General features: G+C 36.2%; 1 protein-coding gene across 1 annotated transcript; it reads right to left on the bottom strand.

Moving 5' to 3' along the window:
* Positions 1-1,400: 1,400 nt before the first annotated feature.
* Positions 1,401-13,824, bottom strand: RSRC2 (arginine and serine rich coiled-coil 2; the record flags this gene model as incomplete). The annotated part of the gene is given in 10 exon segments (XM_084253452.1): positions 1,401-1,580; positions 2,665-2,754; positions 2,963-3,195; positions 5,103-5,182; positions 7,411-7,533; positions 9,598-9,801; positions 10,759-10,949; positions 13,385-13,428; positions 13,744-13,764; positions 13,767-13,824. Coding segments are annotated over 10 exon segments (1,224 nt in total).
* Between the last annotated feature and the right edge of the window lie 1,312 nt (positions 13,825-15,136).

Here is a 15,136-nt window from a genome sequence, read left to right as displayed (position 1 = left end):
GACTGTACCCAGTGCATGTATAAAAAAAAACAAAAACAAAACAAACAAGCAAGCAAATAAATAAAATTAAAAAAAAAATTCAGAGTTTAAAAAAAAAAAAGAAAAGAAATGCAACTGATTTATAAGGTAGAGCTGGAGTGTGGATTGTGATAATGAAAATTCAGTGTCATTTCCCCCAAAATTGGCTATGTTACTAAAGCACCTACAAAATTACCAAAATGTCTTGAGAAACATTTGCATTTTATCAAATACATTGAAAGTCTTAAATATATTTTTCATTTTGAAAAAAACATGCCTAACAAGCAAGTTGACAAGACTTCATAACCAGTTTTAGAAACATGGGAAGTTTTATCACTCTAAGCAGCGTTCCCACTTGTGCTGCTACACTGTGAAGATGTTTTCCAAAGAGTTTTTCTAGGCAAAGTTGAAACTCATGACTGCTGTAATGAAAGCAAATAACTACAGCTTCTATAGCCCCATCCCCTCTGCCAAATTCACGCCCTCTTCGGTTTAGTGACACAGGTTTTCTCAAGCTTCAACACTGTAGTCTAGTTAATGTTAGAAGATTTCAAAGGGATAATGAGCAAAGGGCATACAAAGAACTTGTTATAAGGCACTTTATTAAAATAAAAGTGCTTACATCCCTTTAATGTATTAATCTATTTCCTGAATAACAAGGAATATTTAACAAATACTGTACACCGATTCTATCCCTTATAATAGTAGGAAAACAGTATTATTTAGTAAGTTTGTATATACCTCCCACCTCACTTTTACATTTTTGCTCACCATGGTATTGCCTTTATAGCAACGTTAATTGTTCCTAAAAAAAATTTCTAGGCCAGTGTTTTCCAATAGCAATTGCAAAATGCTACAGAAACCATAAAACAAATTCAATCAAGAATTCCAGGTAACTTAAATTAACACCAGTTTTGAGAAAACCATTTTTATTATCACCACCCAGCATATTTGTGCTGGATTATGTACCAAATGGCCAGATCTTCTAAAGAACATCTACATAACATTTCTTTCATGTTTCAAGAGATGAAAATAACTGTACAAGGTTAAGTACAAAAGTACACAAGACAGCGGACACAAAAAATCCATGTATGACATTTTATCCCACCTGCAGCTTTTATATATTTGAAAAGTAGAATTCATGAACTAAAAAATATTGTCCTTCTATATAGTTCTGTCAAGTTTAATGGAAGTGGGTTTAACCTGATTACAACACTAACACCAGTATCACTGATCTGATATTTACAAAAAAATCGTATTTTTCAATAAATTAAAGTCAATGCAACACCCATGCAAGCTAGAATGCTAGCTGTTTGGTGAACAAGGACCTGCCATCAGAATCAGAAGTCTATAAAGTCCCAAATGGCAAGTGTGATCTCTTTTCAAACTGTGTCCATTCCTCGCATTGATGACGTGAACCCCAGCCCCATTCCTCTCTGCGTGTGGGTCTGCGATCTTGCCATTTCATACTGGGCATCCAGATTTCTAAATACTTCTTCCTGTTGCTTCAAAGTCTTATAACTTTCTTCATCAACTGAGCTACATCCAGCTTCATCTTCGCTCTAAACATCAGATATAAAATCAGGATGAATTCAGGTAGAAATAAAAAGTGCTGTTTTCACTTGACAGTAGCAGCCAATTTTTAGGGTACAAATTTTACTTCAGTTAACTTTGTTTACATTCAATTCACTTAAGCACCCATGGAGTTCAAGGCAATATTCTTTCTAGGTAATGGGTTAGAATAGCAAGTATCAAAAATCAATTTTATTTTAGTGGGCAAAAAAAGAACTTGTAGAATATGCTACAAAGTATATAAATAAATGCCATGGAGAAAAATGAAGTAGAAAACACGATGGAGTATTTATTTTACAAAAGATAAGTTAAAACAAGGTGACCTGTGAACAGAGACCAGCCATAAAAAAAAATGTACCAGGGGCCTCCCTGGTGACACAAAGGGTTAAGTCACAGCACTATGAAGCTATCTGCAGCCACTGCAGTATGAGTTCGATCCCCGGCCAGGGAGAGGACCCACACCGCAGCAGACCTCTCCTGTCTCACCCACTGCTCCCCTCAGCAGTTTTCAGATCTGCCCGTTCTGCTCCCCACTGACTCTAATAAATCCTCTCACCCCCCCATCCCCACCCAACCCTGTACCTCTGGCCTGCATGCCAGCTCTTGTATACATGAACAAATCTTTAAAAAGAAAAAAAAAATCAAGCAGGCAGCTGAAGGAATGACTGGTGTAGGGAGGGCTAATCTAACAGCAAATGCAAAGGCTCCGGCAAATCTTAAAGAAAAAAAGACATCTTGAAACTTTAAAACTTGAAGTTCCTATCACACCAGAATTTTTTAAAGCAAATTCATTCTTTTATGCACTTTCCTTTTTATTTACTAGGACAAGTTTATGAGCTCAAACAAGGTTTACCTATTGGTATACTCTGTAGCAGTCAAAAGACAAATGTGTTAAGTAAAATAATTTATACTGTCAAATAGTGACAACACTCTGGTTTAGTTAATTGTGAACTTTATCTGGAGAACATTTAAAAACACCAGAATGTACCTAAAGTTGATATATCACTGAAGTTCCTTTTAAGTTGAGAATTGTTAACCTGAAAATATTAATGCATTTTAATACAAAACACTCACCTTAATACCCATTAACTTCCTAAATTTGACATTTTGGTCCTTGTTTCCAAAATTCAACTTTTCCCATATTTCAGCAGACTGGGATTTGTCCTGTTAGGAATAGTGAACTTTTAGAATTTTGTAAAAAGTTAAATTATCGTTAGGATATTCAATCTCCATACATAGCTTAAGTAAAACAGTGTTTCTCAGTGGAGTTTATAATTACCCAAACCAATCTTTTCTAATCCAAATATGCTTTTTTAAAAAATAACTGCTAATTGGGAATAAATGACAGAATAAGGCAAATGAAGGAACTTACCCCTTCTTTCTTGCCTTGCCAAAGCATTTTCCTTTTTTTCTCTTGCTCAGCAAATTTCATTGGATTCACAGCTGCTGGGTTGTAGTAGCTTGGTACAGCTATTCCGGTCTCTGCCAAAGCTTTAGCCTGCAGGGCTGCCATCTGAGCGGCCATGGCTATCTGAGGAGTTACTTGCGTTCCTGATGCCAACAGAGCAGCAACATTGAGAACAGAACCTCCAGAAGCTGCAGCTGCTGAAGAGATGAACATGGATTTTAAGACTAAACAAACATCACTTATACATGAGCTAGAAACATGCAAAAAGGCAGGACTTTTTCACTAACTAGAAGGCGATGATAATTTATAAAGCCGCAATGTTTCAGCAATTACTGGATGTATTCACCTACAGACACATTTCGGTATATGATTTCATATATATTACAACTTCATTTACTTCTCTGAGGATGAAAAGAATTCTATAAACAATAAAAAGGTGATTTCAGGTCCTTCCTGGTGGCGCAGGGATTAAAGACAGCACTATCAAGCTATCGCCAGCCACTGCAGCACGAGTTCGATTCCCAGCCTGCCAGGGAGCAACCTACATGGTGCAGCAGACCTGTTCTGCCTTGCCCACTGCTCCCCTCATCAGTGTATTTCAGTATTCTGCCTGCTGTGCTCTCCACTCTCTTTGGTGAATTCTCTCACTCCCTGCACTGATGGCCTACACCTCAGTTCTTGTATGCATAAATAAATCTTTAACAACAACAAAAAAAATAACGTGATTTCAATAATAGTGAACTAAGGTGCCTGTAGCTAAACAAAAAAATTATAACTTGTATTTTTATGGTTCTTTATAGTTTATGAAATTACAGGCACTTCATTTGAAATGCACAACAAATATTTAAGATAACGTATAGGTATTATGCATATTTAGTAGACACTAAACAGAAGTCCTATAAAGTAGCACACCTGATGTTTCCACTTTAAGTGGGTGAGTCAGGAATTGAGTCAATCTTCTGTAAACTAAAATGCTATTCTGGTGAATGATTTTTGTTAGTCCAGAGATAAACTTTGAAAGTTCTTAAATTACTACCATTATGGGAACACATTTCTGAAAAGTTTGCGAAAATTATGTGATAAAACAAATTGGCAGTTTGTCAAGTTCTAGATTTTTCTTCACAAAGTTCTACTATTAACTAGGAATAGCAGGAAACAGAAACAACACCTAATTACACTACATACAGTGTAACAGTAAATTCTTTTTTTAAAAAAGATTTATTTATGCATACAGGAGCTGGGATGTAGGCCAGAGGTGTGTGTGTGTGTGGGGGGGGGGGGGGTAAGAGGATTCACCAGAGACAGAGTGGGGAGCAGAAGAGGCAGATCCACTGAAATACACTGCTGAGGGGATCAGCAGGTGAGGCAAGAGAGGTCTGCTTCGTCCTATGTGGGTCAGCTCCCTGACAGCTTCATAGTGCTGAGACTTAACCCTTTGTACTATCAGGGAGGCCCCTAACTGTAAATTCTCACCATCTTCAATTATCCAGAGACTGGGAAATTTAAGTTTTTAAACATCAAGACATAATACATATACACATTCCACTTCATCATCTTTAATAAACTTTATTTCCAAATTCATAATGAAGAGACATGTGCAGTGATGGTTGAAGAATAATCTAGTGACTTGTCAAATTATCTGTACCAGGGCCTCCCTGGTGGCACAGGCGGTTGAGCGCTGCACTGTGAAGCTGTCCGTAGCCTCTGCAGCATGGGTTTGATCCCGGCTGGCCGGCGAGAGTTCCACATGGTATAGCAGACCTCTCCTGTCTTGCCCACTGCTCCCCTCAGCAGTGTATTTCTTTAGTCTGCCTGTTTTGTTCCCCACTCTGTCCCTGGTGAATCCTCTTACCCTCCCGCACATCTGGCCTATACCCCGCTTCTTGTATAAAAATAACTAAATCTTAAAAAAAAAAAAAAAAAATTTCTCTGCACCAACCAAAAACTAGAGACAGAAAGATAAAGGTTTTATGATGGGAAAGTTAATCTGAAAATTAAGATGTTCACAGCATACTGATGGGTTGTAGAGATTATAGGTAATTTTATTACTTTTCTGTGCTTTGCCAATTTTCAACAAATATGATATAATCAAGAAACAAATTACCTGCAGCCATTTCTTGTTGTTTTTGTTTTTCAACCATTTCCTTTTCTCGCTGTTCTTGTAATTTCTTTGCCCTTTCCAACCTGTCAAAGACAATTTAGATTTATTTAAAAGTAGCAATATAAAAATCAATATGCATCTTTGTATTTTTCTACATGTATATATGTATAGACATTAAACACTTAGAATTTTAAATTAAGTTCTTATTTAATACCCTCCCCAAACTGGTATCTGTATGGGGGGTGAGGGGGAAAGGAAGTAATTATTCTTAAGATGTTATCTATTACAAATAATACCCCAATTCTGGTTTTAAATATTTATGAATTTACTGGTTAATCAAAGGCTGAAACAATATTTAAGTTTCCATAGAGAATGGTAAAAAAAAAGAAAATTATCAAATCTTTAATAACCGCTGGCTGCTCAGGAGTAGCGATAACATTAAACCTTACAAATAATTTATTGAGAGCTAAATAACCCTTAGGGCACGTTAGGCAGTAAACAATGTACACAGTAATACCTAAATACTTCTTGGGTGAAGGTGACACAGAATAAGATCAATTAAGACATGCAGAAGATTTCTGAAAGACTTTATTAGTCTTCAAGTTAACGCAAACTAAAAAGCAAGCCAGCTTTAACTGCCCTTCTTTAACATCTAATAAAATGAGAAAACCGCTATACCTGGAAATTACTTTTAGCAGCTCAAAAAATTTATCATTAACGAAGGAGCTGGAAACAGGAAAAACAGATTTATCCCAAAAGAAAAACCAAATTCTAGTTCACAATAAATTCACTAGTGATTAACTCAAATAATTTTACTAATTAAATATGCAATGTGCTGTCAAGTCAGTTATGTATTTCCTATGTAGCAAATAATAACCAATATCATCTCCACAGTGAGTTCCTGCAAAAGAAGGTCCCCTTTCTTAAGATTTACTTGATCTATCTACCAATAACCACCATCCTTCCTCCTTTAATGGTATTCTTAAAGGAGCAAGGATTGAGGAAAAGGATTTTGCTGGGGGGCACTATGGGAAGTAAAATACAGTGGTAGCAAATTGGTATATAACAATTATTGAAATTTACATAAAAGGAATACAAGTTATTTCATTAAGCACATAAGCAAGAAACACACACAAAACAGACTTGAATTTGTCCTTGGAAATAAAATTTTTTGATTAAGAGTAACATTAAAATGTGGGCTCACAGATAGAAAAAATATTTCCAAAGTAGTTTTAAAATTCTGTTCACACTTCAATACAAAAAAGGCCAGAACAAACAAAAAAAGTTCTACATACTGTAGTTTCTTATTAACAAACCTCCCCCTTCAAATTTCAAGGTAGCCAAGGAGTAATCTGGTATTCTGAAATTAGAGCATTTCATATAAACTTGTCATCTGGAAATTACTAAGTAGACTTACTTTTTTTAATCAAGTGTTAGATGCTAGTAACAGCTTCAACTTTAATAAAACCCAAAAAATTAAAACACAATAAACATATAAACCATATAATAGACTTTTAAAGCTTTAAAAAGCACCTGTCAAGAGTTAACAGACCGTTCTTTATTAATTAGTTAAGATACTGCAGGAAATTGTTCCCTAATTCTGCTGATTTTAGTTTCAGCAAGAAAATATGATTGATTACTATTCTACCGGTTGCATTAAAATGGCCAGTGCAGGTTTGGAATTAACACCATTCACTAAGGTGAATGGAATGAAGAAGGGGTGAGCTCACACCTTTGCTGCTGCTGCTGTTCAGCTGGAGTTTCTGCCAGGCTGGGTTCACAGGGCAGCAGCCCATCAGGTTACATTGTGATAACTGTATTTTTGCAATGAAAAAAAAATACAAACTCAATTTCATAAAGAAAAATTCAAGAGTATAATTTCAGAATATGGGAAAACCTGCAAGCAATTGTTTGGATTTTACTTTAATTCATGACTCTCTACATGACGCAGTTCTTTCAAAAGTTTTGCAGATTTCAGTCAGATTAGTCCTGCTGCGTGTGGTCCCACAATCACCCATCTTGGTAAATTCAGAAAATTAAAAAATACAATGATTTTCCTCTGCTAATGGCAGTAAAATTTGCAAGATCAAATAAACTGGCCTGTAAGAGATATTATTTGCCACTTCAAAGTAAGAAAACAATTAGAATTCTACTTAATGCTTCAGATATTGTTATCTTGAGTAAGAAAAGACAAAGCAATTTAAAAGGAAAAGTTAACAGTTATAATTGGAGTCGATTTTTTTTTTTTTTTTAAAAAGGCACACATTTGCCACAAAAAGGGAACACCACAATGAACAGTAAGTGCACACACCTCCTAGCTAAAGCTTCTTGTGCATCCATTGCTGTGTTTCTGCCTCTGAAGGGAGGTGGACTAGGAGTTCGGCTTAAACTTCTGCTAAATCTTCTTGGTTTTTCGATTCTCTTCTTTCTATCTCTGTAATAAATTATATTTTACGTGTCAGTATTGCCAAAATAATGTTATTGAATAATAATCTACATTTACACAGTTCAACAAAATAAAAAACAGCACAGGAAATGTATTTTGAATCCCCCTTTCACCTCTGCCACAGCTTCCATAGGTACCACAAGTTCTTTGTGTATGTTGTCAGTTTTCCAGTAAGTTTATTTAAGCATCTCCATTACAGGCAGATGTTTATGTTGTTTCCAATCCTTTGGTGTTAAACCTCATGTTCCAAGACTAATCTCATTTATCAGTTATTTCACACTTGGTAGATCAACGTGTAGGATAAATTCCTAGCAGTGTGATCAATTGGTAAACTGTTTCCAGTATTTAAATCTACAAGTTTGTAATGTTTAAAAAAAATACAAAGTATGAATCACTAAAACAAAGGAATTAAAAAAGTAAAAGATAAAGTGACAGGTATTGGTTAGAATAGAAACTATCAATGTTCCAACTAGAAATAATGACCTGAATTGTCCCAAAAGTAATGACAGAATTATGGTAATTAATGAGAAAATTTTCACTTATTTTAGATTAACTCTCACAATGTAAAGTTCAAATTAGTACAGTACTACAAATTGAAACCACCAATGGAGAACTGCTAAGGGCCTCCCCAGTGGCACAGCAGGTTGACCGCACCGCTGTGAAGCTGTCTACAGCCTCTGCAACATAGGTGTGATTCCCAGCCGGCCAGGGAGATATCCACATGGCGTGGCAGACCTCTCCTGTCTCACCCACTGCTACCCTCAGCAGTGCTTTTGGTCCGTCTGCCTCTTCTGTTCCCCGCTGTTTCTGGTGAAACCTCTTACTCTCCCGCGCCTCTGGCCTATGCCTACACCTCAGCTCTTGTATAAATAAATAAATCTTTAAAAAAAAAAAAAAAACTGCTAAAGTGACCCAACAGCAGTACGCTAAGTTAGTTAAGTCCATCCTTACGCACATTTTAGTCTTTTATAGTTGGACTTAAGTAATCAATTAACAAAAAGAGCTTCTCCATAACTTTTATCATCGGTTTTTGTGAAGACATAGTTATTGTCTTTATAGAGAATGTGTTCTCTGAGTATTTACAAAATGCTCTCCTGTGTTCTTTACTCTACTACTATTGCAAAAAGTTAAAGCTCTTCCCAGTCAAGACAGGTTTGAATGAAGTTCATCTGTGTGAGTATCTGAGAGTGCACCAACAGCACAACAGGGTCAATACATGACCGACTTTGCATTCAGACGTATCTGGGACCCAGCCCTGGCTTTACCATTTATTAACTATGGTTTTGGGCTTCTTAGGCAAGTTATTTAACTTTTCTAAACCTGAAGAACCTTGCTTGCAAAAGTGCCGTTCTGAGGGCCTCCCCGGTGGCGCAGTGGTTGGGCGCTGGGTTGCTAAGCTGCCCGCAGCCTCTGCAGCGCCGGTTCAATCCCCGGCTGCTCCCCGGCCACCGGAGGGGGGTCCCACATGACGCGCAGACCTCTCCTGCCGCCCGCTGCTCCCCTCAGCAGTGTACTTCGGTCCTTCTGCCTGCTCTGCTCCCCGCTCTGGCTCTGGTGAATTCTCTCACCCTCCCGAGCTTCTGACCGTACCCAGTGCTTGTATAAATAAATAAATGAAGATCTTAAAAAAAATAATAATTTAAAAAATAATAATAATAATAAAAAACGTTCTTATAATGTTTAAAAAAAAAAAAGTGCCGTTCTGAGAATGAGATGAATTAACACAAAGAACTTTGGCATAACATATATGACGTGGTAGACAGCAAACATTAACTAGCATGATCATAAAATTAACAGTGATGTCAGTGTTTAAAACAACCAATTTTAACAGGGGTAGTCAAACCTGCATTTCACAGATCTATCGACCAAATAAGAATATGTATAAGTGCTATGCAAGTATTTAGGTTTGTTCTTTACTTGTTAGGATATACTTAAAGTAGGTTATAATCTCCAAATAAAATTGATTCATTAATCAACATTCTTGGGTTGACAGAAGCTAAACAGACCATATGAGTGGCCTGTTTGCTTTCATTTAAGATGAAGACTACGTACCGACTTCTACTCCGAGTCCTACTCCTGCTTCTACTCCTATGCCTGTGTCTTGACCTTGAGCGGGAACGAGACCGGATCCTACGTTTTCTTTCCCTGCTTCTGGATCGTGATTTCTTCCTCTCTCTGCTTCTGGATCTTGACTTCTTTCGTTCCCTACTCCTAGACCGAGACTTCTTCCGCTCCCTGCTTCTACTACGATGACGCCTGGAATTATAGCACACAAATTGGTAGTTGTCTTTTCAATTGAAGACATCATGAGTTAGCTACCTATAGTACACACTGTCAAGAAAGATAACACAAATACACTACTCTGTATTGTGTACAGAAAAAACAAATGGCCCTTTTTTTTGGTGGGGGGAGGGCCTGGGGCAAGGAGGATAGGCCTTTTTTTTTTGTAACATTGACTTCTTTTTGAATGGAGGAGTTAGAACCAAAAATGGTCCTCTGTTCTTGTTTGATGATAACCTCCCCTAGGGAACAAAGTAAAGCTCTAGCTTGTCAAAAATGCAATACCATCTGACTAAATTTAAGTTTCTGCTTGTATTACTTGGCAAAAAGTTTATCTGCCAAATAAAAAAGTATTCAGTAATTATTTTAGTACAATATATAAACGTATGAAATTTAAGGAAACTCAGTATCGTTACTCTACTACTTAAAAAAATTTTCACTGAAATCTGACAGCATACATATATGCCTCAGATTTCTCCAAAGGATCATTAAACACTGGCTTCATAGTACAAAAGAAAAATTTCACAATTCTGAGCTAGACCCGGTTTCTCAAAAATCTTTAATGTGTACTCTGAAGGAAAATCTAGAATTTAACAGCGAACATTCTATATAAGAAATGTAAAAGAACTGTTACGTTGACTGAAAATATATAAACATAGTTAACAGTATTTTTCTCATTGCAAGACATAAATTAATAAGTTCTTAATAAAGTTCTTAATTTATCTCCCAATCACATTTTGTTTTTTTGCCTTCGCCAGAAAATAAAGTACAAAAGACTCCAGCTGCTAATGAACACTAGCAGGCAAAAGCATGGGTAAACTAAGTAAAAACTATCAATTTTCTAGGATTTTATGGGCATTTATAATTAATGATGTTTTTATTTAATTTAGAAGCTCTTTAAAAGGCATTCTTATAAACACAGAAGCTACTTACCTTTCACGAGACCTAGATCTTGAGTGACTTCTGCCTCTTGATGACTTTCTTTCTTTGCGTTTGTGTCTGTCCTCACCATTTTCAGATGAATTCAGTCGCTCTCTTCCTTTGTCAGAAGAATGTTCTTTGTCATTATGTTCCTCAGACTTGTGTTTCTTAGAGGATTTATCTTTGGATTCGTGTCTTCTTGCCTGTTTTAAGAAGAAGTTGGTTCTTTCAGGAAAATAGTGCAACAAAGAGAGTTAGTATGGGTAACAGTAGACAAAAATGTTGTGATGCAACATTAGTAACCTTAGGAGTGTGCAGCAAATAATGATCTATTTCACGTCACCCAAATGTTGAGGATGTCTATTACTAATTTTATTTTTCCTTTATAAAACCCCCGGTAGTACCCTCCCCCAAATATTTTCATTACCACAATTAAAACAATGATTTTCAATGTTGAAATACTGAAAAACCATGTCAGAAAATGAGGAATCCCTGATTTTTTTTTTCTAAAATAAGAATGTACATGAAACTTTCAAATTCTTTCAACAAACTTTTTATAGAGAAACAAAGTATATTCAGTAACTTCTAACTTCAGAGTATATAATAGTAAGTTTAAAATGTTAATAATGAAGATAACAAAGGCACAAATAAATGCACTAAAAAATGCATTTCAAATAAGGTAGCTAAGTAAACCTGATGTAAGTAATATTTTCTACAACTTTAAATTACTTCACACCGAGTTTAAGTGTCTGTTTTATAGCTGAATATTTCCAAAAGATGGCGCCTGACTTTGCCCCCTACAATGTTTAAACTGTGAAGCAATCACTTTTCATTCTATGAGCACAGTAGCTTGGAGGTCTATTACATTTCATATACCTAGGGTAGAGAATGGCAACCATATCTGTTTCAAATTTTTATGAACTCAAACTAGATACAATTTCTATTATCATTATAAAATACACACCTCCCCCATACTCTGAAAAATTAAAAACCAAGGCTTTCACTTTCACAATATATGCAGAGACTCAGGTGAAATTAACGGTATGATCAAGTCTCCATCCTATCATTTACATACCAAATTTGAAGTGTTAAACATTAGATTTCCCCATATTGATATCTGCCAAATTCATCTTGTTGTAGAAGCTTAAAATCCTGGACATTTCAGAATCACAATTATAAAGCTGGAAGGAAACTCAGACCTTTGAATTCAATCCCCTCGTTAACGTATAACTAAACTAGCACCCAGTCACAGAGCTACACAGTAGCAGTCGAACCCATATCCCATGTTCTTCTGATGCCCAGGCTTTCCCACCAGGATAGGACTTTTATCTAATGTTTCCCAAAATGGCCTAGTATTTCTTTCCACTCAAGATTAACTTTTTTTAAAAATAAAAGCTTGCCCAACATTTGGGAACATGCATGACGATCTATCTGAAAAGACTCATAATATGAAAGTATTTTGCAGAAAAGAGAAATGGAAAAACAGCAAGATTTTTGTTTCATTGCCAGTTCTCTACAATATGCGCTTATAAAAGAAATGTCCTTGATTTTGCCATGTAGTGGCAAACCGGGAAAACTTTTAAGTGTTTCAAGTTTCAAAGGTTTTAAGAGTTTATTTCAAACCAGTTTCCAAACATAACATTACTATTTAAAAAAAAAAAGAAAAAAAAAAACCAAGCCATTAAAACCCTTAACTGATTTAAGATATACTTAAGGGAAATAGGAGTTTGAATGACTAATAGTTACCTTATCATGAAGTAGGCTTATTATTTTGCTATCTGAGTCTGCAGCGTCTTCAGTTCAGTCTCTTCGCGCATTAGCACGCTGAGTATGATTTATTATAGAAATGTTATCATGTGAGCTAAACAAAATAGTCATTTTCACAAAAACTCTCCTAAATTAAAAATTTAACAGAGCTTCCATTAGGGGAAGAGGTGAAGTCCCTGCCCACATTAGGTTTAGGAGTCCCTTGCCCAGCCCCCACAAGACTCCTCTCCTCCCTTTTTGGCTGCTACTTCTGCTCTTCCTCGATGGCTCATTCCTTGTCTTCTCAGGTGGGGTGAGCAAGTTAACTTCTCTGCAATACAGTTGTTTTTTCCTCAAGTTTTTGGGGGTTTTTTGCCACCACCTTTCCAACTGTTCCTCACTGACCATTTCTATTTCAAAATTCAACAGTACCATTAGGGAAATCAAACTAGTTTATTAATGAAAAGAGGATTCAGGTTATCTTCCATAAAGAAAAAGTAGCCCACAGATATCTAGGGGTATTGTACTTGAAAGTGACTGCTATTTAAAAATCCTGAGCGGTTATCAGGAATAAGGAGACCCGGGACCTCAGATTAATGGAAGCTCTGTGTGACAGGCCTAAAAAAACCAATTATATTCTTCATATGAAATCTCTATTGTGAATATTTTCACAACACAATAAAATTAATAGTTTTCGAATGAACTTTTCATATAAATATCTTCTTGAAAAAAAAAAAGGATGAATCCAAATCATGCTTATTTTATAACCCAATTAACCTTTTAAATTTCAAGTTTTGGTACTTACCTTTACAATATCATATTCACACAAACATTTCTACCAGATACTTTATAAGTATTTTAAAGTACCTATTCACTACAAAGTGCTAATTACCTCTTTGCTTCTGCTCCGGCTCCTGTGTTTTCTTCCTTCATTATCTGAAAACACATACAAAAAATGCACCATAAACAAAGGCACATCTCAAACGCAAACTATGACATTGACATAATGGGGCCCAAGAGAAAATAAACAAGTTTCATTATTTTTGGTAGATTATAAATGGTCAAAAGGATGTTATAGTTTAGAAAATTTTCTAAAAATGCTCTTGCAACTTATGTCCAAGGATGTTTAAGTTTACAATATACCACTGCCTAGCTTTCAAAATATTACTTTGCACATGTTCAAAAAATGTCTTACACATTGACACAGACTAACAAATGCTAATAGTAATGATCATTTTCATCAATTCATACCTGACTTTCGTTTTCTTTCTCTTGACCTTGATCGGGATCTTGAATAATGATGTTTTGAGGTTCTAGGAGAAACAGATACATCTGACTGCTCTTTTTTCTTATCTCTATCTGGGGATGTCTTTTCTGGGGCTAGTCCATCTCGTTCTGTATCACTAGCCTAAAAGTTCAAAGAAAAATAATTATAGTAATTAATTTACATTTAAAAAGTTTCCAACTTCGGGCCTCCCTGGCAGTGCAGGGGCTAAAGACAGCACTGTGAAGCTCTCACCAGCCACTGCATCAAGAGTTCGATTCCTGGCCAGCCAGGGAACAACCCTCATGATACAGCAGACCTCTCCTGTGTCCCTGCTGCTCCCCTCAGTTGCGTATTTCAGGCAATCATCTGTTCCCCACTTTGTCTCTGGTGAGTCCTCTCACTCCCTGCACGTCTGGCGTACACCCCAGGGCTTGTATGCATAAATAAATAAATCCCCCCCCCTTCTTAGTAGTGAGTCAATAAGGGATGTAAGAATATCACCCTTACGCAACGCAGCGGGTTGAGTAGTGCTGCGAAGCTGTCCACAGCCTCTGCAGTGCAGGTTCGATTCCCAGCCGGCAAGGGAAATTCCCACATGGCGGGGCAGACCTCTCTTGTCTCACCCGCTGCTCCCCTCAGCAGTGCTTTCGGTCTGTCTGCCTGTTCTGCATCCCACTCTGTCTCTGGTGAATCCTCTCACCCTCCCGTGCCTCTGGCCTGTACCCCAGCTATTGCATAAATAAGAAATAAATCTTAAAAAAAAAGAAAAAAAATCCTTGAGTTTTACAAAATAATAAAGAACCCAATAAATCCGAATGGCTGATCTCCAAGTAAATGTACTTCATAACCAAAATAGGCTTGAATAAATTGAAATAACTAACCCAATACAAAGAGACATATGTAATTACGATTAATATGTAACTAGACCGACATGTCTCTAATGTTCAAAATCATTATTTTTATAACTTTCAAAACAATGAAGTTAGAGCACCAAGTATTTCCAATAAATGTAGAAGAGAAACTATAGTTCATTTTAGATTTGTGAACTCATTTAACTGACTTAACCAATATTTTTATCTTAAATTACGTAAAAATAATTTCATCAACTGTCAAAGGTTAGAGACTCAAGACTATAAAGCCTTAAAACAATACAAAGCATCTTCTAAAATATTGTGAAATAAATTAACTTACCTGAGAACCCAATCTTAATTTCACTAACCCTCTTAACCCTTGGCACAATGGTGCTGCAAAATATGATCTGCCTCTCCCCAATTTACTCTGGGCTATGGAAATATCAAGATGTTTCTGCTTTAAATCATTTTATAAGTTATTACAATATGAAAATTTATAAGTCTAAACAATAGCCAAGTGTACACA

Source organism: Talpa europaea (assembly GCF_964194135.1).
Source record: "Talpa europaea genome assembly, chromosome: 14".
Classification (NCBI taxonomy): Eukaryota; Metazoa; Chordata; class Mammalia; order Eulipotyphla; family Talpidae; genus Talpa; species Talpa europaea.
This window is presented reverse-complemented; position numbering and strand designations above follow the sequence as displayed.